Raw genomic sequence first — 19469 nt, forward strand, 5'->3', positions numbered from 1 at the left:
GTGCTACCCTGACATCTTGTGGCTGCAGGAAAATAAGGCAGTGTTATGAATCACAGAGGCAACACAAAGACTCAAAATGACCAAAATCAGTTTATAGAAATGTTTTGCAGCTTTTAGTTGGGTTTGGGTTTTGTTGTCGTGCTTTTTTTGGCACAATATCATCCCTGAGTGTATTTCTTCTCAAAGGCCATCAATAACACCTTACACAGTCATTTTAAACCTGTACTATAAATGCTAGGATTTCAAAATACAAAGTAAAATGTTGAATGCATTGAAAACTAAGACTCCTAAAATCATAATTAAACAGTAATCTATATACGATTTGTAAATATATGACTATTATAAACAATGCACAAAGATATATTTCTCTGTGACATTTTTGCTCATCTTAAAGGCAGCAGCACAGAATTTGGCAGTACATAGGGTGGTTTACAAGAGCCTCTTGTGGCGCAGAGTGGTAAGGCAGCAGACATGCAGTCTGAAGCTCTGCCCATGAGGCTGGGAGTTCGATCCCAGCAGCCAGCTCAAGGTTGACTCAGCCTTCAATCCTTCCAAGATCGGTAAAATGAGTACCCAGCTTGCTTGCTTGCTTGCTTGCTTGCTTGCTTGCTGGGGGGGCGGGGTAAACGGTAATGACTGGGGAAGGCACTGGCAAACCACCCCATATTGAGTCTGCCATGAAAACGCTAGAGGGCTTCACTCCAAGGGTCATATATGACCCGGTGCTTGCACAGGGAATACCTTTACCTTTTTAGGGTGGTTTGGAGGTTTTCATCCTTTAAGTTTCTTCACCTTTTCTTTCGCTGTCAGACCTGAGTAACTCCCTAATATAATCTGTATTGTTTTGTCATAGAATGTGTCATATATGTGGCAGTGGAATAAAAAATGCTCCCTTGTTTCAAGCAGATTTCCAGGGCAAGGGCATAGCCTCTGCGGGAGGGGGGATTTAAAATTTTTTTTACATCTTCATTATCACCAGGCTGCATATTTGTTCTTACTGATGTGCTACTAATTTACTCTCTCCTTGTAGCTGTACCCGTATGATCCCTGTTCTGTTTTGTTTGAGGAAGCTCACCTGCCCCCGAAAGCTCACACCTTGCATAAAACCCCATCGGTCTTTGTACTCGAATTGTGTTCAGAATTGTGTTCAGAACTGTGCAAAGAGTTATCATATGGCATAATGTGGCATAATTTGGATACTATGATACTGAATTTGCCACTGATTTACCTTTTCTATATATCTATACTTGCACAATCCCTGTTCCATTTTGTCCGAGAAGGTACACGTGCCCACGAAAGCGAACGCCTTGAATAAAACTCTGTCAGTCTTTGGACTGGAATTGTGTTAAGAACTGTGCAAAGAATTAGCATATGGCATCATGTTTATTTTATTTATTTATATTTATATACCACCCTCCCCCGAAGGCTCAGGATACTATGACAGAGTGCACTAATTTGCCACTCATTGATCCTTTTTCTAATATATTTGCACTCTCACAATCCCTGTTCCACCTTGTCCGAGGAAGCGCACCTGCCCACGAAAGCTCACGCCTTGAAGAAAACTATGTCTGTCTTTGGACTGGAATTGTGTTAAGAACTGTGCAAAGAAGGAGCATATGGCATCATCATGTGGCATCATTTGGATACTATGACACAGTTTACGAATCTGCCGCAACTTACTTACAGCTGCACTCTCACGATCCTTGCTCCGTTTAGCCCGAGGAAGCGCACGCCTTGACCCCACCTCCGCCGGTCTTTGGGCGCAGTTTGAGCCGCGTTCCCCACCTGCGCTCTCTCGCCCCCGGTTTTGGCGTTGCAGTGCGCCGGGGCGCCTGCAGGTGGCGGTGCCGAGCAGTCCGTCCCGGCGAGATTGGGCCCTGCCGGCTTCCGTAGGGCGGCCTGGACGGGCTCGCGCGGACCGGGCCATGGCGTCGCAGGCGTCTTCGGGCGGCAGCCCCATCCAGATCCCCAGCCGCCTGCCGCTGCTGCTCACCCCCGAGGCCGTGCTGCTGCCGGGCTCCACCATGCGCGCCAGCGTGGACTCGCCGCGGAACATGCAGCTGGTGCGCAGCCGCCTGCTGAAGGGCACGTCGCTCAAGAGCACCATCATCGGCCTCATCCCCGACACCCTCGACCCGCCCAGCGACCTGGACCCGCTGCCCCCGCTCCACAGGTACGCGCCCCGGCCACGCCCCCTTCCCCCGCCGTCGCCCTGGCGACCGCCCCGCCGCGCGACCCTCGCTCGGTTGCCGCGGCAACGGGCGCGGCTGGTGGCCCGCTCCCCTAAGTCGCCCTGGCAACGGGCGCTTCTTCCTCCCCGCCGTCGCCCTGGCGACCGCCCCGCCGCGCGACCCTCGCTCGGTTGCCGCGGCTGGTGGCCCGCCCCCCTCCGTCGCCCTGGCAACGGGCGCTTCTTCCTCCCCCTTTGTCGCCCTGGCTACTGCCCTCGCTGTTGCTGTGGGAACCGGCCCCTTCTGGTCCTCCTGTCCCTTGGGCTTCCATCCTGGGACCTTCATCTTATTTGTAGGTGGTTCCATAGAATTCATATCCCCAGCAGGGGATGGTCCCTTGCGGTTGTCATGGTAACTGTCGGGCATCCTTTGAGGTGCCCCTTCCCCTGGATCTGGACCACTAACCTCTCCTGCTGGGCTCAAGCGGGTGGTCGTGTTGGTCTGAAGCAGCAGAGCGAGGTTTGAGTCCAGGGGCACCTTTAAGGCCAACCGAGTTTTATTCAAGGAATAATAATAATAGTAATAATAATATATAATATAATAATAATAATAAGCTTTTGTGTGCATGCACGCTTCCTCTGATGCAGTGTCGGTGGTAGGAGAACAAAATCCCATTGGCTTGGTACCTGAGGAAGTTTGCATGTTCACGGAAGCTCATGCCTTGAATAAAAGTTTGTTGGTCTTAAAGATGCTGCTGGGCTCTCCTGCTAGGACTAACTCAAGGGTCATTTCTTCCAGCAGTGCTGCTCTGTATGAGAAACAGAGCCAGCTGGGTGCAGTGGTTAAGAGTTCTAATCTGGAGAGCGGCATCTGATTCCCCACTCCTCCACATGCAGTCAACTGGGTGACCTTTGTCTAGCCGCTGGAACAGGTCCTCTTAGACCTGTTCTCACAGAGCAGCCCTGTCAGAGTTCTCAGCCTCACCGACCTTACTGGGTGTCTGTTGTGGGGAAAGGAAGAGATGGTGTCTATAAGCCACTTTGAGAATTCTTTGGGTAGTGAAAAGCAGGGTATAAGACACAACTCTTCTTCTCTGTCTCCATAGCCATTGCCTAATCCCCTTTTAGGATTGTCACTGTAGCTGTCATATCCCTCCCTTGGCAATATCTCTCCCCTGGTAGTTGGGCCAGCAACATCTCCTGCCCTGGATGCCCTTAAATGCCAACTCTGTCTTGAGTTCCTTGGTGGTAAAGAGGAGTGCTCCTCTCGGCACTGCTCAACTCCTAGTGTACTTCTACGGAGAATTACTCCAGGCCAACCCAATATATGATTGCAGTGTGGAAAACCTGGCTTGGTTGCACGCAGAGTCTCATGGGTGACAGCACAGTCAGCCACCCACCTAAAATGCCCCAGGAATACCCTACTTGGTGCCTCCCTGGTGAGATGTGCAAGGGTGGAGTAGTTCATGCAGCTAAGGTGGTGATTGGGAGAGATGTGATCACTGTTTTATTCATCAGGTGCCATTAGAGGGTAGTTAAGACTGGTACTCAGCACCCAGGCGCCATTTCATTTACAGTAAAACTTCCTTAAAGGGGCCTGGCAGTGCAAAACCAATGGATTCAAGGCCTTCCAGTTCTGCCGTTGTTGTGGGGGCCACTTGGATGTGGCCAGTGGTGCCCACGGACAGGTGTGTCCTTGGCCTCCTCCCGCACCATCACCAGCAGGTGAGGAGAAAATAAGTGAGCCAACACACCGTTATAAGTGTCCACTGGTCAGGTCGGGTTCCTATGGTGTTAACCAGCTGTGTTGGAGAGAGCGCTCAGCCTGAACTTCTTTTGAGACATTTTAACATCCCTGTCCACCCTCAGCTCTTTGAATTCCTTTATGGCGTGGGCTGATCGAAATGACGATACCATTGCTTGTCTGCAGTTTGCTATGATGTGTTCACCAAATCACTGCAAAAGAGGCATCAAAACAAAAGAAGCTCTCTTGTGCTGGCTTCGGCTTCTCAGCTTTTTGCCTGTCTTTGCCAAAAGGGCAAAGCCAACCTGCTCATTTAGGGATTAGTCTGGGTAGGGTGTTCCTCTTGCCTGTTTGTGCTGGTGGCAAAGCCCTGGAGTCCTCATGGATGGATTCACACTGTGGGGCCTACAGATGCCGTTTTGCTCTTGGGTAACTGCCAAGTGTACAGCAGTTTCAGGTACATAGCCATGTTAGTGATAACAGAACAAAATTCAAGTCTTGTAGCTCCTTACAGACCAACAAAATTTTCCAGGGTGTAAACTTTTGTGAATTGTAGCTCAGTTTTTGAGGTTTTTTATCTGACTCGCAAATGCTTATATCTTGGAAAATTGGGGAGGGGAGGGGCTTACGGTGCTACTGGACTCAGAAGTTAAAAAAAAACACCTTTTCTGGTCTTTACGGTGCTGCCAGATTCAAATTATGTGCATGCTGACAGTGCTGTATAAGTACATGCTGTATTTGTTTCCTCTTTGTGGGTTGCATGTCAGTTTCTGGCCACGTAATTGACCTTTGTGAGATTTGCGTCATTTATTTAATAATCATCATAATAAAGTGAGGAATGTTATTCTGTATATATAAGAAGTCATTTGAAGACATAGACTTGTTAAGTGTAACTTCAGTAGGAAGTAATTCATTATGTAAAATGTTTCATTGAAAGCATTCGAATCTTACTTTCCACAAAAGTAATGGAATAACATTTGCATGTGGCCAGTCATGTTAGTTGCACGGCTCCCGCTCATAAGTGTGGGAGATGCTTGAGACGGTGTTACTGATTTTTCTGTTATCTCAAGACCTAGAAGAATGGATAGGAAAAGAGAAGCATGTATGTCAATCTAGCTGGAGCTTTGCTTGTTTTGTCCAGCAGTGCTCTGTACTGAAGATAAAAGTCTCTGGTCATTTGCCTTCTCAGCAGTGAAACTGCTGGAGTGAAAAATCACATGATGCTTCTGCTGTGGATGGATTTTTTTTCCATTGCATGAACACTTCTTTGGATATTGACCTGAGTCTCACAAGTAGTTCAGTCTTGCAAATGTTTACAAATGTTATGGCCAAATCAGCTGTCATGGGGAACCACATGGGCCCTGGAGATCTCGCGAGAATACATTTGATCTCCAGACAAAAGTACTGATTTGGAGGGTGAACTGTGTGGTCTTACACCTTGTTGGGGTCCCTTCTCTCCCCAGTCAGATACTGGCAAATATAGACCCATTGGCTATGGCCTGGAAATGCTAAAAGCAATGGAATATGGCATGGTAAAAAGTGTGTAGGGGGTAGCTTTCTGTGACCACCTACTCTGTTTTTGCTACAAAATTCCTGATTTAGAAATGGGTGGAAAGTCATGTGTAAAATCACAGGTGGGTCCCTCCCTCCCGCATGAAATGTTTAGTTTGACCTTTATTCCCAGGGGCTCGAGTGAAATTCTGAGAAAGAGAGCAAAGGTCTGTTATACTAGTTGCTAAAAAATCTTGCTGTGTCACAGCGAATAAGGAAAAATCTTCTTAACTCTTTCAGGATCGGCACCGCAGCCCTGGCCGTTCAAGTGGTCGGCAGTAACTGGCCCAAGCCTCATTACACGCTGCTGATCACAGGCCTCTGCAGGTTCCAGATTTTGCAGCTGGTGAAGGAGAAGCCCTACCCTGTTGCTGATGTCGAGCAATTGGATCGGCTGGAACAGTTCACCAACAAATCTAAAGCCGAGGAGGAACTGGGGGAGCTGTCCGAGCAGTTCTATAAATACTCCGTGCAGGTTCGCTGGTTTGGTTCTGGGAGTGTGGAACCTGATTTTAAGTATCAAGGGCTTTAGGTTGTTGTGTGGGCAGAAGGCCTGCTACTCAGAGGCAGAACACATGATTTTGCACACTGATGATCCTGCAAGTTTTTCGCACCTAAGGGCTCTGAGATGATAGGTGCTGAGAATGAAGGAGTGAAATATATAGGGAGAGCGGAAAAAAAATACTTTTTTGGCTAGTGCATGATTGACTTATGGAATGCAGTGCCATAAGATGAAATGGCAGGTGCTACTTTAAGTGGACTTTAAAAGGGGAATGAATTTGTGTACCACTATCAGGTAGTGGCTGTAAGCTATGATGCCTACATAAATCCTATGTTCAGAGGCAGCATGCCACTCATTTTTGTTTGCTTCAACCTCCATGCCCCAGTTATAGGCCTTTTGGATGCTCTCATTGGCCACTTTTGGGGACAAGGATGCTGGGCTAGATACAGCAGGACTTGGCGAATCCCAGATGCCAAGTTGCCACGGCACCTAGAAACTTAGTTGCGGCATATATATTTTTTTTCGTGGTGGCAATTATTAGAAAATATTTTCATCCATAGCCTTGAAATCTGAAATGTGAAACTGGCGTCTGAATTTCTGAGCTGACTTCTTAGAGCCAAAGAAAATGTTAGAACCTCGGATCGAGCGGTGGTCTGATCCAGTAGGCCCTTTCCAGAACACATTACCATTTTGTAGACAGTGCTGAGTAAGATTTGCCAAAAGAATAAAACCGTTCCATATGTGCCCCTCCCTACTCTAGCCCTCCAGCCTCGGTATGTATCCATTGTATTTAAATAAGAGTCAAGGCCTCTTCAGTAAATCTGAAGGGTAGATTGTAGGGTAATAGTAGGCAGCTTGTAAATCTGTAGGGTGGAGCACTAGAGGTCTGGTGTTCAAGGTCTTTACCTTTGCCAAGGGGGGAAAAATCACAAAAAAGCTCCATGCATGAGACTGCTTGATAAACTGGCAGGGCATGAAGCAGCTGGAAGAATTGGTACAACTTGTTCCTCCATTTATGTGTCCAATTCCGCTGGTCTGAACAAGGGCTAGAGGCTGTTGCTGTCCTGGTCTCGTAACATCTTGCAACAAGCCTTCCTGAGAGCCCTTCCAGGCATGGGAACAGTGACAGCCAGGTAGGAAAAGGCAGAAGAGGTTTCGGTCTGTCATTTTGCTGATCCTCCCAGATTCTGTTGCCGGGGGCGGGGTGAGGGGGCTCACCAGGGACCTAGTCATGTGTGCTATTTTAGGATATGATTCATAGCCGTGTGTGATCCCAACAGCCGTGAGTCTGGCTGCTAGCTGCTGCTCTGCCACGAGGAGAAGGGGGAAAAAAAAAAGACTGAACGCACCATGCAAGACGAGCGGGGAACTCTGACGATAATTGCATCAGAAAGGCATTCAAATCATGCGGCAGAAAACCCCTCTAGCTCTGCAGTCGGCAGTGCTAATTGGCCTCAAGGAGTCTGTCTCCTTTGCTTGTTCAGGTAGAATCCTGCAGGAGGTTTGCCTCGAGGCAAATGGTTTTTCAGCTGCTGAAATTCAGGAATGATTCTTGCGAAAGCCTTGGCTTTACGATGCAAAATGATACCGAAAAGGCATTTAACACTTTTTTTTTTTTTTGGTCTTTTCCCTTATGAAGCTGGTTGAAATGTTGGACATGTCCGTCCCCGCAGTGGCCAAACTGAGACGTCTCTTGGATAATCTGCCCCGGGAAGCTTTGCCGGATATATTAACTTCCATCATCCGCACCAGTAACCAAGAGAAGCTGCAGGTACAACGTAGTGCTGCTGCTCAGGCTGAGCACTATATCCTCCCCCCCCTGCCCCCCGCGCTCCCAGCGCTTGCTTTCAAATTCCACATCTGCCTAGATGAAGTTGGAAACGCGATAATTGCCTGAAGCCGATTGCCTTACATTTTTAAAAAATAAGTAAACATTTGTATTATGGAGCTCAGGTAATTGAGCTACCTGTTACCTTTCATAAATTACCTATTGTAGAATATTATATTCTCATCTAGTACAACCAGAAAGAATTAGTGTGAGTCACCAAATCATACTTTGACCTGGAAGGCCCGGACTAGACTGATCTTGTCAGACCTTGGAAGCTAAGCAGAGTTGGCCTTGCTTACTATTTGGATGGGAGACCATCAGATTAGTCCAGGGTTGCTACATCAGAAGCACTGATATATCCAGTGCAGCAAATGTAGCGTTGGGAGAGGAGCCTCTTGTGGTGCAGGGTGGTAAGGCAGCTGACATGCTGTCTGAAGCTCTGACCATGAGGCTGGGAGTTTGATCCCAGCAGCCGGCTCAAAGTTGACTCAGCCTTCCATGCTTCCGAGGTCGGTAAAATGAGTACCCTGCTTGCTTGCTGGGGGGTAAAACGGTAATGACTGGGGAAGGGAGAGGAAGGATGTTGGAGAAACAGGACAAGAGTCATACAAATATAAAAGAAGCCATGCTGGATCAGGTCAGAGGCCAACATCCAGTCCAACACTTTTGTGTCACACAGTGGCCAGCAGGAAGCCCACCAGCTGGGCTAGAACACCAGAAGCCCTCCCACTCTTGCCTCCCAAACATCAAGAGTATAGAGCATTCACTGCTCCAGGTGTGGTGTTCCATCTATACCTTGTGACTAATAGCCACAGAAGAATCTCTGCTCCATATGTTTATCCAGTCCTGGCTCAAAGACTACGTGGCTGCATTCTTTTCCTGTCAGATTTTAGATGCGGTTGGCTTGGAGGAACGATTCAAGATGACCATCCCCTTGCTCGTTCGGCAGATCGAGGGGCTGAAGTTGCTCCAGAAATCCCGGAAACCAAAGCAGGACGACGACAAACGGGTACGTCGGTTCGGTGTTTTCTTTCAAAGGTTTTAAATGGCAGGATAAATACCTGAAGTTGCAAGGCCAAAAAAGCTTTTTTGGAAATGCCTGCTTTACGACTGAGCGGGAATGGAAGACTTGACAGCGAAATAGAAGTTAAATTATGCTGCCTCCGTAACGGAGCAGACACACGGAAGCCAGGCAGTTGTCATTTCCTCCCCCTCAGCAAAGTGCTAGTCAGTGTAGATCAGAGGGGAGCAGAGCAGAGCGCTCACTTGCTTCTGCATAAATCAGAGATGCCTGTCAAGAACGCCGCCTCTCCCCTTCTCTTTTGGGGAAAACCCGGCTCTGTGAACATGCTGTGCTTTTTCTGGCTACAGGGATGACACAGCAGAGGCTGAGTTTCAAATTGGGGAGGACGTAGATAAAGAAGGATGTAGATAAAATTGAAAGGGTACAGAGGAGGGCGACGAAGATGATCTTGGGCCAAGGGACCAAGCCCTATGAAGATAGGTTGAGGGACTTGGGAATGTTCAGTCTGGAGAAAGGGAGGTCGAGAGGGGACATGATAGCCCTCTTTAAGTATTTGAAAGGTTGTCATTTGGAGGAGGGCAGGATGCTGTTCCCATTGGCTGCAGAGGAAAGGACACGCAGTAATGGGTTTAAACAAGTACAACGATATAGGCTAGATATTAGGAAAAAAATTTTTCACAGTCAGAGTAGTTCAGCAGTGGAATAGGCTGCCTAAGGAGGTGGTGAGCTCCCCCTCACTGGCAGTCTTCAAGCAAAGGTTGGATACACACTTTTCTTGGATGCTTTAGGATGCTTTGGGCTGATCCTGCGTTGAGCAGGGGGTTGGACTAGATGGCCTGTATGGCCCCTTCCAACTCTATGATTCTATGATTACATGTGGAAAACTGGGGGTGTTTTCCCCACTCCTACTGTGCCTCATCTTTTTTTAGGTTGTCGCTATACGTCCCATACGAAGAATCACTCACATTGCCGAAGATGAGGAGGAGGACGACGACCACGATGATGTCATTGTGCTGGAGAAGAAAATCCGAGCCTCCAGCATGCCTGAGCAGGCTCTCAAGGTGTGCATCAAAGAGGTAAAGAGGTAGGTTACCTCCCTGAGCATGGGACATTGTTTTCAAATGGCTACCTAAAACTTTTTATTTTATACGTATGTAATTCTTGCCGTGTACAAGTTGGGCTCTTCCTGGGAAGTTTTGCTCTGCCTCGTATTGCTAGCATTCCTTGCTTCGTATCTGACAGCTTGAGAGAGAGCTGTCAGCAGTCTGTGGATCTGTTCTTCCAGGCTGAAGAAGATGCCTCAGTCGATGCCAGAATATGCCTTAACTCGAAATTATTTGGAGCTGATGGTGGAACTGCCATGGAGTAAAAGCACGAAAGGTAAAGTTTGCCGTTGCACAAGCTGGGATTGAATACCATTTGAAAAATGTCTGGGCAGTTGGGGGTGAGGCCGTGGCTCAGAGAATCTTAGGTTCGATCCCTGCTGTCTCCGCTTGAAAGGACCTGGTAGCGGGTTATGTGAAAGACACCAGTTTGAGACCCTGGAGAGCCACTGCTAGTGTAAGTATTGACCATGGTCGATCTGATTTAATGCAAGGCAGCTTCATGTGTTTTGCACTTACATATTTGCTGTGATATCTGGGCTGCCGGTTCTCGTGGTATGCTTGAAGAGAGAAGGCATGGTGTAGTGGTTAAGAGCAGTGGCCTCTAACTTGGAGAGCCATATTTAATTCCTCACTCTGCCACATGCAAGGAACTGGATGACCTTGGGCCAGTCACAGTTCTCCTAGAGCTCTCTCAGCCTCACCTGCCCCACAGGGTGTCTGTCGTGGTGAGAGGGAGGAGTCCCAAGGTGGGGGAGAAGGAGTCTCAAGCTGTTTGCAACTCCTTTGGGTGGTGAAAAGTGAGGCATAAAAACCCAGCTATTCTTCTCTTCTTCAATATTTTAGCTCCATTTTCTTTCTTTTTTTTCCTGGCCTAACATTTAACACTTGGCCAACAGACCACCTGGATATCCGTGCGGCCAGAATTCTTCTGGACAATGACCACTATGCTATGGAGAAGCTGAAGAAGAGAGTGCTGGAGTACTTGGCGGTCCGGCAGCTCAAGAACAATTTGAAGGGCCCCATCCTTTGCTTCGTGGGCCCTCCGGGAGTTGGAAAGACGAGCGTGGGGAGATCTGTGGCAAAGACCTTGGGCCGAGAATTCCACCGCATCGCCCTGGGAGGAGTCTGCGACCAGTCTGACATCCGAGGTCACAGGTATCTCTCTCGGAATCTCTCTATCCTTTGGCACTATAGAAGAGTTGTCCTTTTAGCATCCACCCCCCCCCCCCGGCATCTTCATTGTGATATATGGGGTCACTTCCCAGGGGGAGAAGACATGCTGCAGGGTGCGTATCCCATTGTATGCACATGGTTCCTTCGCTCTCTGTTGCTGGAGAGGAAAGAAATCCTAAATTCCTCCTACAAATTGGCTTCACGAGGAACCATTTTAATTAACCGACAGAAATAGAGATACTGAATGCTCCCTATCCTGGTTTTAAACAGTATTTTTAGTGGGAGCGCAGTGGCTGGGAGAGGTACCCCAAACCGGTACTGAACATATGAAGCTGCCTTATACCAAATTGAAGTTTTTAAGCAGAGGCTGGAGAGCCATCTGACAGAAATGCTGGTTTTATGAACTTAGGCAGAGTATGAATGGGTGGGCAGGAAGGGATGTGCCAGTGTTTGTCTCTTGTGGCCCTTCCTTGCATACCCAGGGAATTGCTGATCGCCACTGTGGGATGGTTGGTGAATTGCCTCCAGGCCAGGCTGGATTCTGGAGATTTTTGGTGGTAGTGGAGGATCATTTAGGCTTGAAATTGAGGTAACTGTGGGTGGGCAGGTAGTTGTGAGTTCCTGCATTGTGCAGGGGGTTGGACTAGATGACTCTGGAGGTCCCTTCCAACTTCATGACTCTATGATCCTGTTGTCCATTAAGTCAGTATCATCTCCTCAGTCTGGCAGCCCAGTTGTCTTCACCGAATCAAGCAATAACAGAGAAGCGTGGCCAGGTACAGCAACTGCAGGAGGGAGGTATATCTCTTCTTTTGGTGCCTCACCTTAAGAAACTGGCCTGGTTGCATTATTAATCTCCGTATAGGAAATAGCCGATCGAAGGTCCCAGCTGTTCTCAGCCCCGCTGATGAAATGTACTTTTGAACAATGTTCTTAAGTCTGAGGATTGGATAGACCCCCAGTTTGTCAGTTGTGAGAGCCCTGACGCATCTCATGTTATGGAACGTCATTTACAGTGCACTAAAAATTGATACACAGCACATTCTCCTTGTCTGTTGATTGCGGTGTGGGGGCAGAGCAGGTAGAATCAAGCCGTGTGCCTCGGCTGTCTGGAACCGTTTTGAAAAGTAGTTACAGCTGGTTGCTATTCACCGTGTAGCCACTAGAGGTTGTTAGATGCTTTTCATGGAACTGATTAGAAACAAGAAAATACTTTGCTTAAGGAATCGTCACTGCTTAGACCTCAGTTCTGTAGTTTGCTAGTTTTGTTAGTCTGGAAGGTCAGCATTTCCATACCAAGGCTCTCTTCTTGCACGCAGGGACTGGTATTCTTTGCACTCTCTCTTGCACACACCCCCAACACAGACCCCCAAGATCTCCTTGGGCTGCATTGAAACTCTCTTTTTGTAATTTCAAAAGCAGCATACCAAACAATGCAAGAGGCTGCATTAGGGGGGACAGTGATGCGGGAGACATCTCAAAAAAACCTCTGGATTGTGGCGCCCCATTGACTAATCAGTCCCAAGCTGACCTTCAGCCTTGTAAGTAGATAGTGGCCTCTGTCAGTGAGAGTCCTTTCAAAGCTCTTCCCGGTTCTTGAAGGACTTTCCTTTCCTTCAAGAGCTCTGCAACAACATTGCAGGGAAACACCACCACAACAGCGGTTTAATGAGGCCGGGCTTTGTCACTGGGATAATTACTCCCATTTTTTTCTCATGCTACTTCTGCTTGGAACAGAACTGCAAATGGTTTCACTACAAGCTTAGGAATGTTGACATTGTTTATTCCCTGGGAGCTTGGCCGTGTTACCCTCCTCACGTCAAAAATAGCCATGTTTAATCGGTCGGGCATTCTGAAGCTCTCACAGAGGCGAACCGAGAAAGGTGGAGGAGATGTTAGGCAGGCGTATGGGAAACAGAACTGCTGGCCATCTTTTTCTCTCTGTCATCACCCCCCCCCCCCATAATTAGCTGCTAAAGAGGATCAGGAGGAATAAGCAGGGGGGGAGAGCTGGCCCGGGGGCTTCTACCTCCCTTGTATGTTTGCCTGTAGCATAGCTAGGGATGCCTTTCTCCAAGCAGGGTCTTGAGATCTCCTGGAGTCACAACTAATCTGGCATTATATCTTGCGAAGGCACATCCCCTTCCCCAGGCTCCATCCGGCAAATCGCCAGAGGTTTCCCAACCCAGAGCTGGCAAACCTAAGCATCGCCCTCTTCAGTTTTCTTTCCCTGTTTCCATGGGAGCATCAGAACGCTCCTCTGTCGAAGCATGGCTGACACTTGATGTGACCTGCCCTCGATGTGGTGGATGCCACGTTCAGCCAGGCTCTCATGCTGCCGATGCTTACTGCAAGTGGTTGTTTGTTTTGGAGAAGCAGCAGCAGCCTGAGCTTTCGGAGACTGTGGAGGTGAACAGATTTCTTTCCCCGGCTGGGAAGGGAACTAGCGGGAAGATTCCACAGTGAAAGGTATTTGGAGCTTGTAAACAACAAAGCCGGAGGACGAGGCTGACAAAATGAAAGCTGTATTCGGCAGCATTCGGGATTAGAAACCAGAAAATGTCACAAAATACGGTGGCCTGTAAGCCTTCCTGGCCATTGGCCAAGCAGCTGTGATGTCACGGAATGTTCACAGATTTTGTAACTCTTTCTCAAGTACTGGGTATACTTGCCCTTTCTCTTATGGAAAATTATATTTATCTTTATGCCCAGGGCCTGCAAAATGGCACTCTTCCATCAGGCCTATGGTAGAGACTATGTGGCATCCTAAAATCCAGTCAGGCCTCGCTTTTTCTTTTTTCCCCTTTCCCTCCCTCTCCCCATTTTTATTCCGTGGTGGATAGGGATGTATTGGGGCAGGGGTGGCCAAACTGTGGCTCTCCATATGTCCATAGACTACAATTCCCATGAGCCCCTGCCAGCAGGCAGGGGATCATGGGAATTGTAGTCCATGGACATATGGAGAGCCATGGTTTTGGCCACTCCCGGATTGGGGGGTAGGGGTAGGTATGAGTATTGTTCATGGTTTTCCTGGGCGGCGTCTTGGTCTTTTTGTCGGTTCAGTCTCGCCTCCTTCTTCCAGGCGTACCTATGTGGGCAGCATGCCGGGGCGAATAATCAACGGCCTGAAGACCGTCGGGGTTAACAATCCCGTCTTCCTGCTCGATGAGGTCGACAAACTCGGGAAGAGCCTGCAGGGAGACCCGGCAGCAGCTCTACTCGAGGTAAGGCAGGACACGGGCCGCTTCCCAGGCGGACACTAAGCAGGGTCAGTCCTGGATAGCATTTGTTTATTTTTCATTGATAATTGTATTGCTAAAACACCCCTCCCCTCAATCAGGTCCGGGGTGGTTTAAAACAAAAAACCCCGAAGATTAACAATAAACAATAGGAAACACAATAAAATGTGTGTTCCACCATTCCACCAGCCACCTCTAACCTGCCTTAGTTGCTTGCGTTCCAAGGGTGTTGAACATCCAGAATCAGAGGGAACCCCAGCTCGGCTACATTGTGCCTGCATTGCGGGAGAAACTAAGGAAGGTCATTTATAAGGCATTAATGTGAGCTGTCCTGGATCCTCTCAGGTGGCTGAAAACGGATATAAATAAATATTTGAGTATTTGCTTCTGTTTACACCCCTTCTTTCTCTCCGATGCACACGCGAAGTTTGCGTCTTTCGGTTCTCTACCATTTTCCTGCTCACAGCAACCCTGTGAGGTAGGCTATGCCGAGAGGGTGTGGTCACGGTCACTTCCATGGCAGAACAGGGATTTGAACCTGGGTCTGCCCAATCCTAGTCCAGGACTTTTAACCACTGCACCACATTGGTTCTCATATTTAAGTATTTAAATCCATTGGACTAGATGATTGGGGGTTGGACTAGATGACCCATGAGGTCCCTCCCAACTCTATGATTCTAATAAGTTGGCCTTGGCCATGGATTAAGAACAATCACCAGTTAAGGCGATACTGAAGATGCTTCAGGGCATAATGAGGACAACAAGTTGATTCTATATCATGGCAACGATCATTTAAAAAAACCCAAAACAAAGTGAGAAAACTTGGACAGCTGCCGGACCGTAGTCTGATTTAGCAAGTGTCTGACGTTCTCTCAGAATACCGGGAATTCTATGTCTGTAATCTCACAACAAGAGGAAGGAATCGGGGGGGGGGGGGTAGGAAAGTCCCAGAATCCTGGCAGCACAGTGTATATTTTGTACTGGCGACTGCTCTGCAGAGGAAGGCTTCTTCCTGCCGTATCTCAGTGTCCTGCGATTGTCCTTTTTGCGATAACAGTTTTGGTTTTTTTGTGAGGCCTGCAAACAAGAGTAGGCCGGATGACATGTACTCTGGGAGGGAATTGCTCCAGAAGCCTGTCGGACAGGATTTTTGGTCGCACTGCAGCTGGACGCTGGAGATCTCCTGGAATTACAAGTGGTCTCCCAGAGAGCCAGCTTGGTGTAGCGGTGAGGAGCATGGTTGATTCCCCGCTCCCCCACGTGTAGCCAGTTGGATGGCCACAGTACTGATAAAGCTGTTTTGACCAAGCAGTGATATCAGGGCTCTCTCAGCCTCACCTCCCTCACAGGGTGTCTGTTGCGGGGAGAGGAAAGGGAAGGTGATTGTAAGCCACTTTGAGACTCCTTTGGGTAGAGAAAAGCGGCATATAAGAACCAACTCTTCTTCTTCTTCTTCAGTAATCTCAGGGCTCTCTCAGCCTCACCCACCTCACAGGGTGTCTGTTGTGGGGAGAGGAAAGGGAAGGAGATTGTAAGCCGCTTTGAGACTCCTTGGGTTTGAACTTTTGTGTGCAGGCACACTTCCTCAGATAAGCTCGTGTCTTGAATAAATCTTTGTTGGTCTTAAAGGTGCCATTGGACTCCATTTTTGTAAAGCTGAGGAAGGTTCAGGAAATTGATTGGGCGTGACCGGTAGCCCACTTGAAAGGGAATGAATGTCCCCCCCCCCGCACACCCCCCACACACACTTTGCAGGAAAAAGGCAGCGATTTGGTTGTTTCCTCCCCTCCAAGAATTGGATCTCTGAATCGTCCAGATGGTGGGCCGAGGCACATTTGTTGCTTGAGCGGAGCAGAATGTCTTCCTTTTTCCAGTTAGTGTTTGTCAACAAGGGAACATTTGTTCTATATTTAGATGACCCCTGTTGAAGGTCGGAGTAGACAGGAAAGGATCCAAGTGCTTGCTGGAGAGCGTTCTCAGGCAGGGAAATGGAGCCAAAGCGTGCAGGCAGGCCATGAGACGTCTGCAAAGATGGTTTTGCACATTTTGGAAATGGAGCGATAAGCAAGTCAAGTGAAGAGAAGCCCCTTTCTGATAGCCACTGTCTTCCTCCAAGGAGCGTGGGCCCTCACACATGTCCCCTTTCCCATTTTTTCTTTAGCCCTCCTGACAGCCCTGCGAGGTAGAGCAGGCTCAAAGAGAACATGGTGTGTTGTTGTCAGAAGGTTCCCGGGCATCGCCCTGAGCTTGACAACACATTGAGCATTATGAGTGAACCCAAGTTCCACTGTTCCATGTTCAACCGCTGCGTTCTGATCATTCTTCTAAGATGTGTTGCCTTAATGCTGGAAAGAGCCATGATTTTTTTAAAGGTTTCTTGAATTGGATAAGGCACCCATTGAACATCCCTGCGATTCTCAAAAAGAACAGACAGAAAGGGTCAAAGTGGTGGGAGCACATGTGTGCAGAGGAGTGAGGCTTTCTGTGGCCTTCCTAGAACAGCAGAGAACCCACCCCTTCCCCTTCCCCGGGAACAAGTGATCATTCATGATCTTGATTGCTGAGATCCAAGCTCCACTTTCATAATTAAGATTCTCCCTTGGTGCTTTTTTTGTGGAGCGGTGAGAGCCAAAAATTGATCAGAGCCGTACGGGAGGTTTCCGAATCAGAGTCAGCATCACTGCAGTAGAGACATCCCTTGAAAGTCACCCGGGTTCCCCCACCCCTTTTGGCTTTCTACTTTTTTGGAGAAGTCGCAGTAATTTGTCAGGGACTTGAGATGGCTTTCTCTTCTTGACAAGTGCTCTGATTCTCTGTGTGAGCCAGAGAGAGAGAGAGAAAGAGAGAGAGAGATCTCATTTTAATTACCAGCACACTTCTGAGCTGTAATTCAAGCTGCCAAACAAAAGGGACTCTGCCGTTCATGCCAGAATGGGAAGAGGATGCATCATCTCGACAGCCATGCACAATTGCCTGGGCATCACCGAGGTCCCCATCGCTGGTTGTGTAGGGTTGTAATGCAGGATGGGGGAGCTCCGCAATAATTCTAGAGTTGGATTCAGTGGGTGCCACCCGAGCAGCACGTGTGGGTCACAGTTCTTGCCCCTTTGTCAGAAGAAGCAGGGATGCTGCACAGGTGATTCTTGGAAGCCTTGGAGGGAGGGATCCCTTGCATTTTCAGGCATCATTTCAGGCCACCCATCATTGGAGAATGGAGACGCCACTGAATGTGGAAGTCACCCCAAGTCAGAATCCGTCATCTCGTTAGTTGACTGGCAGCTTCTTCCTTCCCTAGGCCTGCTATAAGCTTTGTCCCCACTTGTGGCTCAAAGTCAAGGTCGGCTCGAACATGTAACCAAACTATATGGGGGGGGGGGCTTTAAAATAGGCAGGGTGCACTTCCTGGTGGTGGGAAGTGCCATCAAGTCACAGCCGTTTGCAAGGCCAGAGTTGCTTGCCTGTCTCCGCACAGCAGTCATTGCTCTGTGTACTAGCCAGGGTTGACCCTGTTTCAGCTCCCAGGATCTGATGGGGTTGGGCTAGGTCAAGGCAAGAGACGAGCAGTGGTGGTTTGTTATCGTCTGCCCGCCTCTGGAGAGCCACGGTTTGTCCACCCCTGGTATAAATGAATACATTAAGTAAGCATTGTGCAACAGCCATGCGTCTCAGGATCAAGGAGGCATGTGCTCTGGGATAGTGGAATGCTTACAGCTTTAGTCGTGTTGGGACTCATCTTTACTAGAGCCTCCCCTCCTCATTCGGTGTGGGTTTTGTTGCCGTGTCAAGTGCAGGGTTTTCTCTTCCGTGTGCTGCACTTTTTGATTTCGGTGTTTTTTTTTTTAGTGAAAGCCCTGATCCTTTGTGTCAAAACTTCTAGAGTTCAAGCGACTGTGCAGATTCTTTCTAGAAAATGGGTTTCCTGTTTTTTGGGGTTTTTAAAAAAAATAAAATTATTTCCATGAGTGACTTTTGAACCTCTGTACCTAGAAGGATCACATGTCAAGCGGGCTTGTTTGCTTTGCTTGACGGAATTCTGCTGCTTCCTGCCCGGCTACATGAGCTGGCGCTCTCTTGCTGTTTTAGTGGAGGTTTCTGGCAGCAGCTGGAGAAAAAAAAGTCCAAGGGAGAGTTTTGCAGTGAAAGGGAAAAGAGTGTTTGCAAACCTTCAGAATGGAGAGGCTGGTGCCTGGGGATTGCTTTAACCAGGGTTACCGTGTTTTGGAAAACAACAACGACAACAAGATATGTTTTCCAACTGACTACTTCAACTGAGTGACCACAATGACAAATCTCCTTTTAAATACTACTATTATTTAAACTGGGATAATTGCTACTAACTAGGTATATTTCTTACCTTCCCCACTCCTCCACATGCAGCCAGCTGGCTGACTTTGGGCCAGTCACAGTTCTCTCAGAGCTCTCTCAGCCTCACTTAACTCGCAGGGTGTCCTGTTGTGGGGAGAGGAAAGGGAGGTTGATTGTCAACCGCTTTGAGGCAGATTCTAAGTGGGTGGGCAGGAGGGATTGTGTACATGCTTGGCTCTTGTGCCTCCTTCTTGCATGCCGGTCACCACTTTTCTGTTGCGGTAGAAGGTACGTGCATGGTGTGTTAGCACCACACCTCTCTGTTGTCATGGAAAAGAGCACCAGCAAATTTTCTCCGCTTTGGGGTTTATCTTGTTCCTAGGGGCGTGCATTCGGACCTACTCGAGCTGAAAATATATCTCAAAAATATTTTGGGGTAATATTTCGGCTTTCCAGACATACCTGGGTTTTCTCGGGGGAACCGAAAAAGAAAATGCCAAGAAAATCCCAGGGGTATTCAAGAATTTTGGGAAGATCCAAAAACAGCGAGAGGCGGGAGCAGATTGCTCCACCCCTTAGGCAGGTTTTTTAATCCTGAATTGCTTTGAGTCCAGTAGACCCAAACAGAAAAACACCAGTTTAAAGAAGAAAAAAAAGAAATTGCACACTCCTAATGCTTAGCTTGGTGCTGTTTCTGCCCCTGGGCAGAACGTTTCAGGACTTTCCCAAGATTGTTTATACAGCTGCCTTCCAAAAGGCAAGTGTTGACCTGGTACACAAACGCACCACAACACACACAGAATGCCCTGCCATATACCCTTTCCAGC

The 19469-nt window shown here is 48.3% G+C and overlaps 2 protein-coding genes across 4 annotated transcripts in view; one reads left to right on the forward strand and one right to left on the reverse strand.

Annotated features, from left to right (window-relative positions):
* The window catches only part of LOC143823493 (ATP-binding cassette sub-family C member 12-like), a 47594-nt gene extending 45755 nt beyond the window's left edge, over positions 1-1839 (reverse strand). For all 3 annotated transcript variants that reach the window (XR_013226492.1, XR_013226493.1, XM_077309866.1), the window contains exon 1: positions 1685-1839. The gene's annotated coding sequence lies outside the window, so the exon portion shown is untranslated. The remainder of the gene's footprint in view (positions 1-1684) is intronic.
* A 24-nt stretch (positions 1840-1863) lies between these two features.
* LONP2 (lon peptidase 2, peroxisomal) overlaps positions 1864-19469 on the forward strand; it is a 34845-nt gene continuing 17239 nt past the window's right edge. Inside the window, exons 1-8 of the mRNA XM_077309870.1 lie at positions 1864-2173; positions 5706-5940; positions 7607-7738; positions 8682-8804; positions 9749-9903; positions 10105-10199; positions 10822-11080; positions 14181-14322. Coding sequence (XP_077165985.1) covers positions 1926-2173; positions 5706-5940; positions 7607-7738; positions 8682-8804; positions 9749-9903; positions 10105-10199; positions 10822-11080; positions 14181-14322 — 1389 coding nt within the window. The 5' untranslated portion in view covers positions 1864-1925. The remainder of the gene's footprint in view (positions 2174-5705; positions 5941-7606; positions 7739-8681; positions 8805-9748; positions 9904-10104; positions 10200-10821; positions 11081-14180; positions 14323-19469) is intronic.

Source organism: Paroedura picta, chromosome 14 (genome assembly GCF_049243985.1).
Source record: "Paroedura picta isolate Pp20150507F chromosome 14, Ppicta_v3.0, whole genome shotgun sequence".
In the NCBI taxonomy this organism is placed as follows: domain Eukaryota; kingdom Metazoa; phylum Chordata; class Lepidosauria; order Squamata; family Gekkonidae; genus Paroedura; species Paroedura picta.